At 37.1% G+C, this 20,377-nt stretch overlaps 1 protein-coding gene across 50 annotated transcripts in view; it reads left to right on the top strand.

Annotated features, from left to right (window-relative positions):
• Window positions 1-20,377, top strand: part of RIMS1 (regulating synaptic membrane exocytosis 1) — a 528,602-nt gene that overhangs the window by 356,529 nt on the left and 151,696 nt on the right. For 22 of the 50 annotated variants that reach the window (XM_050950597.1, XM_050950594.1, XM_050950581.1 and 19 more), the window contains one exon: window positions 602-691. The exons of 10 other annotated variants lie outside the window; for them this stretch is intronic. In XM_050950597.1, the coding sequence (XP_050806554.1) occupies window positions 602-691 (90 nt within the window). Of the gene's footprint in view, window positions 1-18; window positions 133-601; window positions 692-10,097; window positions 10,182-18,401; window positions 18,480-20,377 lie in introns of all 50 variants that reach the window. 18 more of the 50 variants (XM_050950547.1, XM_050950548.1, XM_050950546.1 and 15 more) reach the window with 6 other exon arrangements.

The following is a 20,377-nucleotide window of genomic DNA, read 5'->3' as shown; positions in this document are numbered from 1 at the left end:
TCATTTTAATTTATAAAGCTCAACTCTGCCTGCATGTGCTAAAACCAAATCAGTGATTAGACAGGATATTTCGCTCCTTTGTGATTGCCATAATGCAGAAATACCGAGATTTACAGATGAACTATTGGTTAGGTAAGAACTGAGTAGAAGTGCCCCTTCCTGTTTAGAATGTAATATGGTTTTCTAAAGTAAATTAGCTTCACTCTAAAGTACTTTCATTTGAGATATACTGTATCCTGTCCTTTTGTGTTGGTATAGCAGTTGTTACTAGTAATAAATATTTAGATGTATTGTTTTAGTAATTCCCGTTCCACTTTCTCATAAATATATATTGTTTAGTTTCATTTTATGGTCTTAGATACTTGAGATTTTTTTATGCAAACAAGTTCAAACATAATCTTTCGTTTGGTTTCATTTTTTAAACAAATATTTGCATTGTCATCTAGTCAGCTCTTTTACATCTTTATTAATTAAATCATTGTGATACCACATTTTTATGTAAAAAGAACATTATTTTATTATTTAATATCTAACATTGTGTTCCTTTCTTTGTTTTCTTTTTCTTTCTCTTCTACCATTGGATGCAATGCACTGGCACTAGTGAACTACAGCCCTCCCTTGACAGGGCTAGGAGTGCTAGTACCAACTGCTTGAGACCAGATACTAGTTTGCATTCACCAGAACGAGAAAGGTATAAAGTAAAGACTTATGAATTTCTTCTCATCTGTGCTGGTGAACTTTGTCAGTTTTGTTTGTTTCTCCATATGAGTCTTCTACATGTCTGTACATTCATATATGCTTTGGTATTTGTAGACATTTTTGCCCCTATATTCATATATGCCATGCAAATTGTGTGTTGCAGTTTATAATTGCTTCTGGCTTCTTCTTTCCCTATTTTTAGTTCAAGCTGATGTTATTGTTTACAAAAGTCCTCAGTATGCTGATAATAACACTGCAGTGTTAAGTGAGGTGAAGGAGCACCACTTGATTGTTAATCTTCCTTATCTGCTAAAATGTATTACTTTTATTGCTTGCCCATTCTGCAGATTGCAAATGAGATGGTGACATAACATTTACAAATTATATGAATTAGGATGCAAATTGTGAGATCAAACTCTTATTTTTCAAATCAAAATTGTAATTTGTATAACAGTATATACATTAATTTCCACGAACCAACCAACCAACTACATTTTCTTAATCTAATCTGCCATATCTATTGCTGTTTGTTTAAATTGTAAAGCAAAACAATTTAATTATTTTTGCACTGTATAGAACAGTATTTAGTGTACATACATTTAGCAACATTTTCAGCAATTTAAATGAAATATACTTGCACTTGTTATATTGAACAGAAACATTTAATGGATGCTTTCTGAACTTTCACCTTTAAAGCTAGTGGAGTTCAAAGTCACAGGGAAACCAAATACTATGGACAGATTTTGTAATTAGATGTGAGTATGTCTTAACAGGGAATTTTTGAATGTTTGCAGTATTTTTGTCTAAGAATTCTTGTTTTTATAGAGTGAAATCCTGACCCCACTGACATCAACAGTAAAACTCCCATTGGCTTCCCTAGAAGTAGGATTTTACACCATGTTGTAAAGACTCAAGTAATATGCAGGATAATAATGTGAATTTGCTCATCAATCAGTCCAGAAAAATTGGTTATTGAAATTATCATTTTTGTTGTTGTAAAGTGATGAGAGGAGTAACAAGCAATCCATAACTAAGGCCTAGGATACTAATGTAAACTTTTTGTGTGTTTTTAGCAACAAAAATATTGCAAAAAATAGTTACATTTTCAAAGTAGGACTTGTGGTTTGCTGTATTAATTTCAAGGGAAATCATGCCACTAAAACACTGTACATCGTTTTGAAAATTTAGGGAACAATAACTGGTAACCGTTAAAACATCTAATTATGGGGGAAAAATCTTAGCTGAAAATTAAACCGAATTTGGAGCTATGTAGAAGCCTCATATTTCCATGATGGGCAGGGTCCGCTGGGAGGCTAATATGAGGGGGAAAGGAGTCCAGGAGAGCTGGCTATATTTTAAAGAAGCTTTATTGTGGGCACAGAAACAAACCATCCCGATGTGCAGAAAGAATAGCAAATATGGCAGGTGACCAGCTTGGCTTAACAAACAAATCTTCAGTGAGCTTAAACACAAAAGTGAAGCTTACAAGAAGTGGAAACTTGGACAGATGATTAGGGAGGAGTATAAAAATATTGCTCGAGCATGCAGGGGTGTAATCTGGAAGGCCAAAGCACAATTGGAGCTAGCAAGGGATGTGAAGGGTAACAAGAAGGGTTTTTACAGGTATGTTAGCAAAAAGAAGAGGGTCAGGGAACCCTTACTGAATGAGGGAGGCAACCTAGTGACAGATGATGTAGAAAAAGCTGAAGTACCCAATGGTTTTTTTGCCTCTGTCTTCAGTGGTAAAAGAGCAGGTTAAGGACTATGTAGAAAAGCTGGACATGCACAAGTCCATGGGTCCGGAACTAATGCATCTGAGAGTGCTGAGGGAGTTGTGATTGCAGAGCCATTGGCCATTATCTTTGAAAACTCATGGCAAATGGAGGGGGAGAAGGCAAATATAGTGCCCATCTTTAAAAAAGGGAAGAAGGAGAATCCAGGGAACTACAGACTGGTGAGCTTCACCTCAGTCCCTGGAAAAATCATGGAGCAGGTCCTCAAGCAGGTCCATTTTGAAGCACTTGGAGGGCAGAGATCAGGAAAAGTCAACATGAATTCACCAAGGGCAAGTCATGCCTGACCACCCTGATTGCCTTCTATGATGAGATAACTGGCTCTGTGGATATGGGGAAAGCAGTGGACATGATATATCTTGACTTTAGGAAAGCTTTTGATAGGGTCTCCCACAGTATTCTTGCCAGCAAGTTAAAAAAGTATGGATTGGATGAATGGACAATAAGGTGGATAGAAAGCTGGCTAGATTGTCGGGTTCAATGGGTAGTGATCAACGGCTCAATGTCTAGTTGGCGGCTAGGATCAAGCAGAGTGCCCCAGAGGTCTGTCCTGGGGCCAGCTTTGTTCAACATCTTCATTAATGATCTGGATGATGGGATGGATTACATCCTCAGCAAGTTTGTGGATGACACTAAGATTGGGGGGAGAGGTAGATACACTGGAGGGTAGGGATAGGGTCCAGAGTGACCTAGACAAATTGGAAGAGCGGGCCAAAAGAAATCTTATGTGGTTCAACAAGGACAAGTGAAGAGTCCTGCTCTTAGGATAGAAGAATCCCATGCACTGCTACAAGCTGGGGACCGACTGGCTAAGCAGCAGTTCTGCAGAAAATGACCTGGAGGTTACAGTGGACGAGAAGCTGGATATGAGTCAACAATGTGCCTTTGTTGCCGAGAAGGCAAACAGTGTATTGGGTTGCATTAGAAGGAGCATTGCCAACAGATCGAGGGAAGTGATTATTCCCCTCTATTTGGCACTGGTGAGGATACTTCTGGAGTATTGCATCCAGTTTTGGGCCCCCCCACTACAGAAAGGATGTGGACAAATTGGAGAGAGTCCAGTGGAGGGCAATGAAAATGATTAGGGGGCTGGGGCACATGACTTACGAGGAGAGGCTGAGGGAACTGGGCTTATTTAGTCTGCAGAAGAGAAGAGTCAGGGGGGATTTGATAGCAGCCTTCAACAGCCTGAATGGGGGTTCCAAAGAGGATGGAGCTAGACTGTTCTCAGGGGTGACAGATGGCAGAACAAGAAGCAATGGTCTCAAGTTGAAGTGGGGGAGGTCTAGGGTGGATATTAGGAAAAACTATTTCACTAGGTGGGTGGTGAAGCACTGGAATGGATTACTTAGGGAGGTGTGGAATCTCCATCCTTGGAAGTTTTTAAGGCCAAGCTTGACAAAGCCCTGGCTGCGATGATATAGTTGAGATATATTTTGAGCAGGGGGTTCAAATACATGACCTCCTGAGGTCTCTTCCAACCCTAATCTTCTATGATTCTTGCCCATCAGGTTTTCAGCCTAGGTATGGAATAGAAATTACAACACTGGGTGATGATCTCCTCTTAGTGAACAGTGTCCATGTTGATCCTTTGAGGTCTATCAGCAATCTGTAATACCACTGAACAGTAGGTTTAGTTGAATTCCCTGTGGTCCCTAGCTAGAGTATATATCAATCACTCTGGATTCATTCTGTTTCTAGCTTTATTAGAAGTCCCATAAGATGGTTGTGGGTAGTTGTTTCTGTCCTATGGGATCTCTTGTGTGAGATGCCACAGAGTTCAAACAGTATGATTCCTTTGTGGAAAATAATAAGATGACTTGGGCTGTAACTCCATCGACACACTGATGAGATACAGCTCTTTTAATCAGACCCAGATGGCATTTGTTTTTCACATGCCCGTCCAATTTTGAGAGCAAGATGCAAACGTTGAATTTAAAATAACACAAAAGCAATGCTTTCGATTTGGGGGTGTGATTTTTCCAGGGTTTTCAGACCTCATTATTTAATGTAGCTGTCCACTCTTCATCCAAGAGATTAACAATCCGTTAGCTATATTATACTTAATCCAGAGCCATATGTTGAACTTTTTTCTTATTTGCTTTGGTGGATTTTTTCTAGAATTTATTTATAAGATTTTATTCAGCAGATACCAATTACTCCATATATTGAATCATGGTTGGTTTGTGACCATCATGTCACTGTTTCTGAAGTACCTTCTCCTTTTATGAAGAAGTGTAAATAAGGAATTCCTACAGTGGTATTCCAGATTTCCTTCACAGGAATTATAAATTGTGTTTGGGCTCCCTTTTGTCCCAGAAAATATAAAGTAAATGAAGTGTGAAATATGAAGTTAAAAGTGTCTGCACTTGCCTTTTGAACCAGGTGATATGGGCTGTGTTTAGTGTACTGACAATAAAGCACTTTGTTTGCACATTAATTTTTTATTGGAAATAGTATTGATCTTTAAACTCTGTGCAGTATTATACTTGTCACCTGAAATGCTACGTCACACATTTTTAGTTCCTTAACAATAGAATATAGACTATAACATGCAGTGGCCTAGCCTTACTGTACAATCATGAGATTGTACTGTACTGTGCCGTTGGAGAGTTTATTATTCTTGTTTTTGAAAACTTTTTTTCAACATACATTTGCAAGGTTGCATACAGTGAAGTTAAGCTCTTCATATATTGCACCTTGGTTGCTCTATGAGTGTGCTGCATCTGTATAATTTAATCTTAACCTAACTCCATTTGAACACTGTCAGGTGGAATGCTGGCACTGGCTTTCTGCCCAGTTTTCTCATTAAAGGCATCACTGCATGCCTTCCTCTGTTACTTTATATGGCAATGGGTCAGTACAGATGGCAATCAGGACTTTACAGGACATGCCCAGAAAGCTTCCTTGTTCCTAAGTCTGCTTAAATAAATTGCTGTGCTGTGTTAATAATGGCAGAAAATGTTGAAATATACATTGCAGTTCACTGCAACTTCATTTAAACAATTTGAGTGGTACAAGGGTAAACTTTTTCATAGTTGACAGACAAGAACTACACAATTTAAAATTATTTGGGAAGGGTCCTACTGGGAAACAATAAGGAAGACTGTTTAAAACACAATGCCAGTGAACCGTAGGAGTAGGGCAGGGAAAGGAATTAGTTTGGGTATCAGTGTATGAAACCAAGCCATTGAGCCTAACTGCAGATGTGAATAGAGCAGATTACCTAGCCATGTTCCAAAGCCAAGTTAGCTCCCTCTTTAAAAACTCTGGGCTAGTGAATGTACTACACAATATATCATAGATAAATATGTATAAATAAATATAGTAAGAATAATGCTGAAGGTTTCTTCAGCATTTGCTCCTCCACGGTAGGTAACTAAAGGCAGAACCTGCCTAACTGAAAAATATGGATTCTGTGATTAGGCCTCGCCTATACTAGAAACTTCTGCCAGTATAGTGCTGTCACTTAGAGGTGTGATGATTTTTTTTTAAACACTTCTGTACTGGTAAAAGTCCTTCCATAGATGCAGTTATACCATAACTTCATAAAAGGGCTGTTGCTCAGGAAACCGATAAAACATTTCCGGCAGAAAGCACTTTTTGGCTTGTATAAGCTGTGTCTACACTAAGAGGGTTTGCTAGTATAGCTATAGTGGCAAACCTTTTATAGTGTAGACTTGAGTTAAATTTTTGCTACATGTGAATAGCCTGGCTGTAGAGCCAAAATGCTATCCACAGCTCTCAGTGGCACAGTGTGCTATAGAATATGCCTGAAGACTTCAGCACTTATTTGTTAATACATGTGCTCAAATACTCAGTGCATTTCACTTATTTTGACTATTAGTATTCATATTGATTAAAATACCTGAGTGATTGAAGTTTCTATGAGACCTGCAAGACACATAGGAATTTATATACCAGACAGTAACACCCTGAAACATAGATTAAAATGCTCCAGTGTCACCACCCCTGAGGCCTTATCTATACAGTAGTGTAATATCTACAGGGGAGTGATATCCAAAGTGCCCGGACATGTCAGGAATGGTCCGACTATTACTTAGTCCTGCCTTGAGTGCAGGGGACTTGACTAGATGACCTATTGAGGTCCCTTCCAGTTCTACACTTCTATGACTCTATGCTGTGCATTTATTGGTCTGTATAGACCGTGCTGGTGTGCACTAAAATTTCCTAGTGCACTTTAACATCGTGCTGTTTGAAACAGTACTATGTTCGAGCACACTATGGAACCTTTGGTGCATACTAGCAAAGTCTACATGGACCAATTAATGTAAAGCACACTAGGGTGCTTTTAAAATCCCACTCCCGTAGTCCACATTATCTCACTATATAGACAAGCCCTTTGTTTTAGTCTACTTTTGTCATTGTTGATCTGCCTACTGGCCCTGTTTTTTTCACTCTGTCATGCTGAATTCTGATTTTGCTTTGATTTTTAATGGGCCATCTTATTTCTATCTATAGATTTCTGTTGCCAGACACTGTGGTATCTGTGGCTCCAATTTAGGAAAGCATCTAAGCACACCTTAGAGCACATGCTCAGGTGTGCTTTCCTGAATCAGAGCCTCACCACCCAACACATTGTACTACACTGAGAAGACACTAATGTTCATATAGGTCAGTAAGAAATATTTTATTGATTATTAATTGGTAATGTTATGGCCAATGATAGCTATGCAGTAATACCTGGTGACAGTTTTTATTGACACTATAGGAGCCCAGTCCTGCAAAGCCTTAATACCAGTCATAGTTCTATTAGTAATGTTTGTAGGTTTTGGCCTTAAGTGATTATTTAATGCTGGTCTTAGCAAATAAAATTGAGGAACAAATCAAAATGATTGAATTAACTAGAACACTCTGTATGTATATCTTACAGCCGGCTTTTCTGTGTTCATATAGAAAACGTAATAATATTGGCTGCTCTGGAATCATGACTTGATTGAGATTTTTGAGATGGTAAACTCTGGTGCCTTTATCAGTCTCCATGACCTTCTGAAATCCTAGGATGTAGATATTTGATGAAATTCCCATGAATAGATATTTAAAAAAATTGGAGCTATCATTTGTTCTTGACTTAATCGGCCCTATTCTGCTCCAGGATCACCATATTTTCATGTTTTTATAAAAGCATTAATAAAACAAAACACCCTCTAGCATCAGGAAAGTAAGTGTGTTTATACTGCATGTTTTTTTAGAGTTGTTGTTTGAATGTGACTATTTGTATTTGAATTAATTATGTAACAGTATAGCAGTTGTTAATAGTAGGTATGCACTATGTTGTTTTTTTCCTCTCTTTCAAGCAGTGTAGAAGAGTACATTGTTGCATGTTTGTCTGCATTGTAATGTTGCACATGCTTTGTACAATATATAACAGGGATGGCCAAACATACTGGTCCTCCGAGCCACATATGACAATCCTCAGATGTTCAAGAGCTGGGGCGCACCTGCCAGGGGTCAGGGCTCGGGGCTTCAGCCCCATGAGAGGCACCTGATGGGGAACGGGGCGAAAGCCCCAAGGCTCCCCTCCCCACTGGGCAGAAGCCCCTACCACACCATCCCACTGCAAGGCAGAGATCCCAATGTCTCCCACAACCAGTCTGGTAGATGGAGAATGTTGGGGGTCTGGGGAGCTCTGTGAGCCACTCTCTAACTGTAAAAGAGCCGCATGTGGTTCACGAGCCAGTTTGGCCACCCCGGTATATAAAGTTAAGTGCCATTGAAATTTATGGAAAGAGAGCATGCTCTCAAAGTTCATAATGCATGATGACCAAAATTAGTAATGTTCTATAAAAATGCAATGTCATATTTGTAGAGGATATCAGCATATTAAGGGCTTTGACTGAGTGCACTGATGCATTAACATTTTCTTTAACCCTTGCTTTGGAGAGAAAAAGTAATTAACTACTAACAACCTATTCTCTTTGGAATCTTTTAAAAGAGCTACCTAAATGTGAAGTGACGCTAAATCTCCCTGAAACTTTTGTTATTTGCATGTTCTGTAAGTGAAACACTGTTTCTTAATATATGGACTGGAAGGTTGCCTCAGAAAGTGAATAGTTCATGTAAAATATTACTCTGCTAACATAAATATATATATATATATATTTTAAATGATTTCTTGCCTGTATTTTCAAAACTAAGCAGTGTTAGGTTTATACTATATTATCTTCCCATTGTGACCAAGCGATTCTGTTGTTCTAAATCAAATGAGCATTTGAAAGAAAAAAACTACTAAAATAGGAATGTTCCCCATCCCACCCACCCTCACTGATTAAAGATTTTTTTCTTTAATTTATAAAATCAATCAAAAGAGACTGGCATAAACTAATAAAACTTGGATTGCACATTTTTTTAAAATATAGAAGAAATTTTATAAATTTTCACTAGTCAAGGCACGCAAATATATACTAATTAATCACTAACATACACATTTTACAATATTTACTATAAATATAAGATTATTAGCTTGACTATTAAATAAAGGTATCATTTATTTAACCTTAGACTCAACAATAATAGTTTAATATATTAAACTTCTTAAAATATTAATTATACTTAGCAAGATTTGTGAGAGCTTCTTGCTCCCAAGTGTCAGCCTTATCTTTTTGGACAAGTTAACTTCAATTTGATGAATCTCATCTCTTCTACCTATCTCAGCTGTATAAGGGAATTAAACTCAGAAGTCAATAGTGACTGATCCTGCCTTTTAAAAAAATTTTGTCTGTCTGTCTCCAACAGTGCTCAGCAACAAAAGAACCTGGAATGGATGGTGTCACAGGCTCTGCTCCTAGAAAATAAATAGTCTTTGATGGGCATGTAATGTAAAGAGTAAAATCACGTGTTTGTCACCAAGGAAGCATGACCACTTTTGGAATATGTAATATCCTCCGTTGCTGCATAACCCAAAAAACTTTCATAGCTTCTGTGTGTTGGCAACCCCAAAGAAAATTTTGGACTGCACAGAGCCCTTCTATTGCAGATTGAATAAGGGTGATGAATAAAGCAGATAGTGACATAGGATGAGCTCTAGGAAAACAGATCACTTTATGCCCCACATTCTGCAGTTAGCAGTATAACATGATGCTTTAATTCCCTTAAGGGTCTCTTTGTAATTTAAAACCACTTTTCTTAATGGAAAAATTTTATTCAGTGCAGAGTTAATGGGGGAATAAACCTTTGGAAAAACGAAAGAGGAAAATAACAGCCAATCAACACCTGAAAAGTTCTTTTAGTTTATAATTCCAACTTCTTATATGAATAATAGGTTTTTAAACTTTCTAGCATTTGAGGATGTTTGAAATACTGTATATGCCATGAAAATTATTTAAATCATTCTAAGTTGTGCAAACTTGCACACTCATTGTAATTGTTTGTATAGTGTACTGCTATATAGAAAATATACCATAACAAACAGCCATAAGAATAGTGTATCCAAATTTAAAAAAAAATTAGAAACAAAGAATTATTATTTGAAAACAATCAATTTCATTACTTTTTGGGGTACTTTTCCAGTCTCAATTCCCATACCTATTTTAATTTTTTCACTCACTAAATATTTTTTTCCTGTTTTATTGAATGGGCAAACAGGGGTAGATGGTCCCCCTCCCTAGAGAGGAGACGACCTACTAGTCCCAGGATTCATATCCAGCATGCATCTCCGGAGGATGACAGGTACTAGCCAACTCCTCCTAACTGAAAAGTGGCTTACTGCATCTTGCACTCTGAGAGAAGTATAACAGTTTTAAAAAGATCTTTAAAACTTTAACTATGATGAAACCAAAGTAAAGTGTCAGCTCAAAGTTCATCTCTGCATTTTGTTGAATTATTATGAAGCACCTAGGAATGTGCCCCAGTCAAATCTTCTGATTGCATGAACAATCCAAGGGATAGTTTCTGAAATCAAGATGTCTAATCTGATATGAAAACTGTCATATTAATGGACTCTTTATTCTTTTTTTTCCCTATTTCTGTAAAGGTAGTTCCCCCCCTCCCCCCCACCGGTGCTTTATAATATATTAATATCTGTCAGGGAGCCTATTTCATCTTTTTTTTTTTTTTTTACCTCAGTAGTATTTCTTTCTCTGCAAAATGCATATGAGGAAAAAAAATCAGATACACACACAGAGAGGGGCTCTGTGGTATATATAATAATTGGCATGGTTATGAAATTCATAAATTACGGTTATCTTCAGGGGGCAGGTTTTCCCTACAAGGTAGGTTTTGACCAATAATGCCAGTGCTTTGGATCCACTTTATATGCTGATTTGCCAATTGTGATGAATGTAAACACCTTCCATTGTTTTGTTTCTTGCTCTGGTTTTCTTATCCAAATCAGTTTTGATGCCTTATTGTATTTGTAATAGTGACATTCTTCTCATATGTTGTCATTTCTTCCACTAGATCCACTTTTTAAATCAAAGCAGATATTAATTCAGCACTTTGAATGTAACGCAGGAGCAAGATTTAATTTCTGCCCTTTAAACCCTGATGTGTTATAGTAAATCCTCTCATCCTTAATTTTAAAAAAATGTTTGTGCAGCTCTTATGAGGTTTAACTCTCATAAGTACAGTATACAAGTAACATTACAGTTTCTGTAGTGCTGGTATTCTCTTTCTGCTTAGGAGCACCTACATTTATGCCATAGTCTGTTTTGCCTGGTCTTGGAAATATTGCCACCAACTTTAGTGGGAACACTAACTGGCCTATAGTTATACCTGGATTCCATTTCTGTGTGCAATAGTATTAAAATTTAAATTATCACATGAAGTTTTTTTATTCTAAAACTGGCTCTATTTTGCAGTCACTGCATACCTAAACATTTCATTGACTGTAGTACTGGGTCCAATGTGATCTCTGTTTTTGTATTTTGATACTTTCAAAAGGACATTATCAGCAAAGATGGTACAATTAGTACACATAGTCCATATTTATGTAACCTAGTGGATGGTTTAGGTCAAGAATTAAGTAGAAGTTAGGGTCTAAGTTAGTGTAGAGGACTATGAAAAGTTGGAGTTGCTAGTGTGAGAAAGTTGGAGATAAGTTGGAGACAGCAAGACAGGAAATTTGAATTTAGCAAGGACGTGATCTAGGGTTACGTTGCTGTGATGTTTTGGTTATAACTGGTTTGAGCAAGGTTTTTAATAAGTGTTTTGAGAATTTCTGAATGTTGTATTAAAATGCTATCTATATTGACAGTATGGGAAGGATATTCATGCAGAAATGAATTTAAATAATGTGTAAGGTAAGGAGCCAATAAGGAAATGGTGGAATATAATTATGGTAAAGGGTAGTTTAATGTTACTTAATATTATAATAGATTGAAAAAATTGCAGGGGAAGGCCAATTAACTGTTAGGTTTCAGGATTATAAGTTTGTACTTCATGCTGTTGTCAGCGGACTAATTACCTACTGATATACACTATTTTATCTTTGAACATATGTATAATTGTAGTATTGTGTAAGTAGTAATTGCATTCCTGTTTGCTTACCTAATCATTTTCCTTCTGAATAAAGTCTGCTTATATTATTTAAAGTGTTGCCCAATGGTCCTCTACTAAACAAATTTTCTGTAATTACAGAATTTTCTATAGCCTGAAAACTACCTGAAAACTAAGTTGGGGTTTATTACACCCTTATCTTTAGCAACTTAATATTAATTGGTAGCATTTCAAGATAAAGGTTACAAAAGGTTACACTTTCTAAACGATGGGCATTTTTGAGCAACTCTTTCCTTTCACTATAATAGCCCTTTGAAGTCCATGAAAAGTCTCTCATTGACTTTGGTGGATCAGACCCATCATGTGTAGGGCCCCTGGGAGAAATCCTGACCCCATTAACGTCAATGGTAGTTTTGCCACTGACTTCAGTGGAGCCAGCATTTCACCCTAATACTACAATCCTTACTTAATCATCTTTATTCTTGTTGTCATTGGGACTTTTGCCTGAGGACTTCAACATTCTAACCATAGAGTGTACTCCCATCATCTGTTTTTATATCTTTGTTATAATAAGTGTATTACATTAAATTGTCTGCATAAGAGGAAATCTATTATGGTAAAAGCTTTTAAATCATAAAAAAATTGTAATTTAATTCTCAGTTTGATATAAGTGTCTTTCTATAGACATTGTAAGAAACAGAAGAAACATTTTTGTTTCTTTTCATTTATGTCTAGTAGGTGTGATTTCCTGGCTGAGGTGCAGAAAAAGACATGCATTAATGCCATATGCTTTTTGCTACTCAGATGCTGCTCATTTACTCTTTCTTCTGTCTCCATGACAGACAGAAGTTACAGCAACTTAGGCTCTTTTACACATCCAGTAGAGTGTGGATGTCCAACAAGTAGCTGAGGAGTCCAATTTACACAGCCTACTCATCACCTCTGAATTTGGCCCTAAGAATTTAAAGTGGTTTAAATTCCTTATTTGGGATAAAAATATGTTTATTCAGTAATTAGGGGTAGATGAACCTTGGGGTACTTGACTAGTTTCTTGTAACTGAAACCCATTTCCTGATCTGTTCCCAAGAGTTATTCAATTTTTAAATACACCACACTCCCTTCCCCATTAAGCAGGAGACTTTTGATGCAAAGGAGTGGGACTGAGTATGCTGATACTCTGCTCATGTAGTTGAGCCACAATCCCAAGGCAACTGTATATTTCTGCTAGAATGATCAACAGTGAAATAGTTAAAGCTAACATTTTAAATAAGCCGGTATTCTTTTTATTTCTTTTTCTTTTCTATTCAGTTCATTTTGTGTATAATGTAAAAGAGGAAACCAAAGCCAAATTACATTTATACAGTTGGAATTCTCTTACATTTTGTACTAATTATTGCCCTTAAAAATCTGTTTTACAAGCAATTCTGTATATTAACTAGTATCGTTCAGTACTGGCCTTTGCCTTTCTTTGGTATGCTTTTGTGAAGGCTTGTCAAAATAACAACTCATGGTTGAGGGGAGGCTGTGAGTGACACAGTGGGTTACTTTACTAGCTTTTCAGACCCTGACTTCACAAGTAAATTGAATTTGACAGCTGTCATGTCAGACTCCATTTGTGTAGATCCCAGAATTGGACCAATTTGCAATCTGTGCTCAAGATATGCAGAGAACTGGAACAGTAAGAGCTATGCTGTATAAATGATTTTTGAAACATAACTTATGAATGTGTGATTTCTTATCTTTGATCATTTAACTCTGATATTAGCAACATTGCATTTTTTTAATACTCATTTAGGATAAAAGATTTCAGCAAGCATTTTAGAAAGATTTTTGTTGTTCTGGAAATGATTGATATGTCATAGCAGAAAAATTACTTCATAGTATATTTAGAGAAATGAATAAATAGATTACTTTTCATTTTAAATATTGACTCAAAAATGTTAAAAAATCATGTTTGTTTTCCTTTTTTGCTTTTTTATGATATGTTATAAAGACGACCTCAACATTTTTTCCACCTTGTTTGTTTTTCACATTAGAAATTCAGGTCCTGTCTAAGCTTCAAGATTTTATGGTTATAGCTGAACTAGGGAAATGGTGATATCTATCACAAGTGATAAGAGGAGCCAAGTGAGTGAAAGTTGAGCAATTGACAATAGAAGGGACTTTTATTCAGACTGTTTACTTTTATTGACACTATATATTTAACTTCAATGGCTAACTAACATTTTGGCTAAAAGAAGCCTTTGTTAAATTTCAACATTCTTATCCCTTTCAGTTAACGTGTGAAAGCTCTCAGTAAGCCTCCCTGAGACCTTCTAGAAGTCTTTCAACAAAACCAGGAAAAAACAAACTTGACATTCTTGATATAGTTTAAGGTAGAAATACAGAAAATACTTTTAAAAGCTTTCACACTCCTTTATAAATTATAAAGAAGCAAAGCAAAGCTAAATTAATAAATAAATCCACAAAAAACAAAGGCCAGAACCGCAATTTTTTAAAATATCCTTTGAAAGTTTCCTTAAAATGAATACCTTGTCTTTTGAAAGAAACTAATGACCTGATAAGGACTTGCATTTCTCATATAGGTTATAGTTTAACCTGGCACTGAACTACACTTTAAGATGACTTCAGGTTTCGGGGACACAGAATCCTCACTTCCAAAATTTGAATAATCTGCCTATATACTAGAATGGGCACCTCAATTAATTGCTGATTTGTAATTAGTTGCATCCGTATAAAACAAGCTAAGATGCTTTCAAAAATCTGATAGGGAATAAAGACAAACAACATCAGAAACAGAGAGATAAGATGGGTCATATCTTGTATTGGACCAATTTCTATGAGTGAAAGAAACAAGGTTTTCAATCATACAGAGTTCTTCAGGTCTGGTCTGAAGAAGAGCTCCCCGTATCTCGAAATCTTGTCTCTCTCACCAAAAGAAATTGGTTCAGTAAAAGATATTACCTTAGCCACCTTGTGTCTAATATCCTGGAACTAACATGGCTATGACTACACTGCATACATCAGAAACATGTTAACTATATCTGTATTTGCTATGTTATAATTTTCTTCAGCAAGATATGAGCAAAAAAATCCTCCCCCATTTTTTTAAAACATTAACATATAGATATGTTTTTCCCCAGAAGTTAAGTAAAATATTTTACTTTAAATAAATCAGGTTGTAAAACTCTTATTTCCAAACTAACGTCCACTTGTGAAAACATACAGTTAAGTTCTATAGAAGTAGGAGGGACCAGTGTCAACCTTTACTTTCTAGCCTGGGATGTGGCCTTTGTGATATCATCCACTTCCTGGAAGGCAAGAAATGAAGAGGTGGAAGCTTATCTTCACCTAGGCAAGAATTAAAGGGTCAGGCACAGTATGTATAAATGGAATACTGGGCAATCCTGCTTGTGGTGCCAATCATTACACTATGCCGACCTCACATTGAATTGTTGGGAAGGTTGGGCAAAAACAAGAATTCTTCACTACACAACTGCCCAGCTTGTACCTCTGGGACTTATTGTTCCTTTTGTTATGGAGGCCCTTCTTCAAAGCACTTAACTCACTGTTTTACACTGAAAGTAAGTTTAAGAATGTGAGAGTTCTTGACCATCCCAACTTCCTTCAGTCAACTTGCTGTGGAAACAGGATGGAGTAGGTTTTAAGTGATCACGTCCAGTTAATTTACAGGCTTCTCTAGCTTTCAGGTCCTTATACATAGTGAAGGAATTTTTCCCAGGAATAGAAGGGGCAGTCAAGGGAACATCTAAAGTGTTGTGTTCTCTGCCCTACTTTGGTATGGGCCAGAGGCCTTAGTTGAGCATGAATTGTTCTGTGCTCTTGACAAATAGTAAATGGCAGGAGTTTCATCCATGCCGTCAAAGTTTCTTAGGTGGGCGCAGGCTGCTGGAAATGCTACTGTGGGGGAGGCTAAAATTAGGAAGAGAGACTCCACCATGCAGCCAGATGTCTCTATGTCAGGTGAAGAAAAAAAATCAACAATTTGACACAAAGGTTCACTCAGTCTCTAATCCTATGTTTTCTTAAAGAAGTATTTCATAACTCATTTGTGCAAAATAATAAGGCATCATAATAAGACATCACTCCAATGGGTGAAATAGATTTTTCTAGAGAAGGCCTTGTTTATGGACATGTAAGATTTTATTCTATTTCTTGTTGTTTTTTAATATCTGCCACTCCACTGATGAAAGCTCTTTTTAAATACAGCACCCATTTCACAAAGCAAAGATTTATGTTCTCCCAATGAGTCTGCAATGTCATTTAATGGACAAACGGCCTGCTTCTATGATGCATTCTGCTCAGTATGACTCTTGTTGACTTCAGTGGGAGATTGCAAGCACAGAACAAAGTTTAGGATCATCCATTATTCTTCCAACAGTGTTCAAATCATGACTGATGATTAGTCTTTATATGAATGTTCGATGCTTGCTAAATGGAGAACGACACATGGCCAGATCCTGGAAACACACATGCATGTAAATAAATTTTCTCATGCAAGTAGTCCAGTTGCAGTCAGTATAATTCACTGTATGCAAGTGCAGTTCTCACTTTACTCTAACCAGAATCCAAACATGCCCCTTTCTGGGATTTTACAATATTGGTAGTTCAAATAGCAAAAATGTAAAATCTCAGCCTTATCTTTCTTGACAAGTTTGTCTGTTCTTAAGATTTCTTTGCAGAGACCTCTTATGTTCGATCACAATTCCTTCTGCCCAAAGTCCACTCCACTTTACATGTTGGCACCTTACATTCAGGGTAGATTCAGTAAGTCAGTATTTTTTGAAACCCTGCACTAGACAACAAGGGGTTAAGGAGCTCCTCTGGGCTCAGCTGGCTCCATCCCACAACACCTGCCCAGGCTGGAAGAGGAGTTAAAAGGGAAGCAGAACAGTTTACATGTGGGCAAGCCAGGGAAGAAAACAGACCTTCAACCCTCAGTTCCTGAGGGAAGGCCCGGGGAAGGCAGGAACTTCCCTGAAAATAACTGTCCAAAGGTCTCTCTCTGAGAGAAGAGAAGGCCTGATTCTAATACACCATGAGGGGGAGGCACTTCCCACTCTCTCTTTTACTAACTCTGTTGATTTGCATTAGTTCCCCTTGGTTTTTGTTTATGGACTATTCTGAAAGGGGAGAGACTTTGAAGGGACCTGGCTGGAGGGCCAAGTCACAGAAAGAGGCAGACCACCGCAGCAGTGGAGAGAGAGCTGCCCATGCCACACCCCACCTCAAGGAGGTTTGCGCGGTGATCCAACCCATTCACAGACCAGCTGATGCTGTGTTATAGTCACACATCGTAATCAGTGAGGCTACTAGCATGAGCAAACTTGCTCATGTCTGAGTTTCTAGAATCAGATCCAAACTGAGTAGGGGACATTTTTTTTCCAGTTTCTTAGAGGGGTCTGAAAATAATGAAGAATAAAAAATAAACATTTAAAACTATGAAAATTACTCAACTGTGTCTTCTAAAGTTATACGGCCCTATAGCGAATCTTGCACTTTTCATTATATAGTGACAAGTAGTAATAACCACATAATTTTTCAGTCAGTCTGGCCATTATTCAGGGGTCAAAGATGAACATCTTAATTTAACATTATAGCTGAAAGGCTGAAGTTCTACTATAAAGCATTAGTAGATATCTTATTAATTCTGTATAACCGAGTTTGGTACCTGGAAAAAACCTAGACCTACACATCGAGTCTGGAAAAAAATTCTCTTTTGTACAGCCTGCATGTGAAAACTGACAGAAGTTATATTTAAGTCAAATTGTGAGCTCTGGATAAATTGTAAAGATGTTAAAAGAGTTTAAGCATAAAATAAAAATAGTATGGAAATTACAAGAGACATATTTTGACCATCATTACAATAATTTTTTTAAAATATTCTTGCTGGGTCAGTTTGCTGCCTTCATGTGATTATTGAGCAGTTATTTATCAAACCAGCAAAACATCTGGTAATTTTAGTATGGATATTTAGGAAAGTTTCCTTAAATGCAAATAGAATTTACTTGATTTTAATCAAGATAACTTGCCAGTACTTAATACCAAAATATTATTTTTCAAATACTATCTGAATTTTCATTTGGATTGAGGAAGAAGCATTTATCTATTATTCTAATTAACAAAATTTAGATTTATTCTCAATAAGGAAAATGGGATTTGGTGAGCTACAGTGTGGTAGTTCAATATAGATTTTACATTTTTCAGTCACTGATGTTTTACTTTTGTACTTACCGTGGTTCCACAGATTTTGACAATATCCCCTTTAAACATACGAAAAAAGGGGACATCAGAAATGCAGTTCAGTCAGTACTTAGAATGCTGTTGGTTTATATATTTTGACTGCATGTCTCCATCTTCACTGCATGTGACCATCTCTCTGTTTCTGTCCATTCTGTCCAATTCACTTCCATGTTTCCAAAATTTGTGAAGAACAAGGACCCTGGAGTCTTGCATTCCAAAACAAGACAGTATAAACCACCTAAGTGCTAAACCTGGAGCAACACAGAGGTATCCTTATTAAGTCAAATTTTAGTTCCAAGTAAATGAGTTATTGATTCTAATTTATGAACTGTGAACAATTTCCTTCCCTGACAACATTCTCTGTTATAAATATTTTATTTAATATGCTTTTTCATTCTCTTTGTAGCTAAATATACATTATAGCTGTTTGTTTTTTCATACTAACGTATTTAACCTCTTTATATAGAGTACACTAAGTGGCTAAATTTGAACATGGAGTAAGTGTCCAGCATACACCCCTGTATGCGTTCTGGACATCGGGTACAAGCATTAAAGTATAGGTCAGGTGCACAGCTCCTACTTATTCGTCCCATGAGCTGGGCACTGCAGTTTAGTCTACATAGTTAAGGAGAGAGGTATTATAATTTGCTCTTGGAATAGGGTGGCAGCAAATCACCAGCCTCCAGAACAAGGGGGGAGCACAACATAAATTGTGACTCAAGGTGTGCTCCTCCAGAAGCAGAGAACTAATTGTGACAGTTTCAGTTCTTCCCTTGCTCAATTGGGAACCAGTAAGTTTCTTCAGCCCTTTTCAGGGAGTAGCTTATTCCTGCCTGTGTTCCCAGCACATAAACAGGTGGAACCAGGGCTCTTACTATTCCCAGTCCTTCTCTTCCATCTTGTTTGTAGTGAGGAGAATCAGGCACTGATCCTGTGGGTACTTCCCCCACACACACACACACACTGCAGCAATAGTCACAATCTGAGCAGGGCCAGTTGGGAGTAAGAGGAAGGTGGTCTTTCTCTGCTGAATAGTCCTCTAAGGGCTGAGACATCTAGCCCATGAGTAGGCCCATTGAACTAATTGAACTCGGTGGGGCTACTCAGATACTTAAAGAAAAACACATGCTTCCTTGCTTTGGGGCCTTCAAAGACAATTGCAGCATCTGTAAAGAATCTGAAATACTAACACAGATCTCCTGATTTATGCTTCTTAATTTTGGCTGCATATGGGAGAGTAAAAGAATTATGTAAGGAAAATAAATGCAACAGAAGTTTAAAGTACAGAGCATGGTGGGAGAACAGGATTGCACCTGTTAATTAACTAATTTTTTAGAGTATTTTTTTTGAAAACCTACATGATTTTAGTCACTAGAATACAACTGCTAACAGGATCTTCATTAGTGCAAAATTAGTTTAAGAGGTGTTTCCATTTTCTGTTCCTACCTGTGAAACATACCATATAATGGTTTAATCCTAATCAAACATTGCAATAGCTTGAGGAGAAGATGAAAATAATCTGTGATCAATTATTTTAACTGTAATTTACTCTGATGTCTGTACATGCAATTTCCAGTTCAGACACTGAGTTTCTTCTCATTTTCCCTAAGGTCTAAAATACAAATCTTGAAATGTCTCTTTCATCTTACTTTTATTTCTGCATTTTACCTGCCTAGCTTAGTGCATGAAGTTGATTTTATCAACATCAATTCTTTGTGCATCTCACCAAGTCTTATTTCCTTTGTCAAATAGAATTTGGGGGTTGTCAACATTCCTTGTGCAACAGTTGGCAAACAATCAATCTCTCCTTTTTTTTTTACCACATTTGAATGGCTGTCTGCATTGGTTACCTCTCAGGGTATGTTTACACAGGATTTTGGAGCAAGTTGCCCTGCTCGGCTCAACCAACTTGGGTTAGCATGGCTTGCACTAATGTTCTAAAAATAGCTGTATAGCGAGTGCTTTGAAGTTGTGGTCCTGTTGACCAGCACTGAGAGGCTTACTCTCCACTCAGTACAAGATGCTGTGTAGACATACCCATGAAGGCTAACCTTTGTGTATTTAAGGGAACACTGATGGCCACATCCCGTAGAGAGAGCTGGATATCAGATGTTTCCTGGTCTCATTCTGTAACAGAGTTAAAAATGAATACAACTCCACAAAAG

The sequence above is a fragment of the Gopherus flavomarginatus genome, chromosome 4, assembly GCF_025201925.1.
Source record: "Gopherus flavomarginatus isolate rGopFla2 chromosome 4, rGopFla2.mat.asm, whole genome shotgun sequence".
NCBI classification, from domain to species: Eukaryota; Metazoa; Chordata; order Testudines; family Testudinidae; genus Gopherus; species Gopherus flavomarginatus.
The sequence above is the reverse complement of the archived record's forward strand: the minus strand, read 5'-3'. Positions and strand labels throughout refer to the sequence as shown.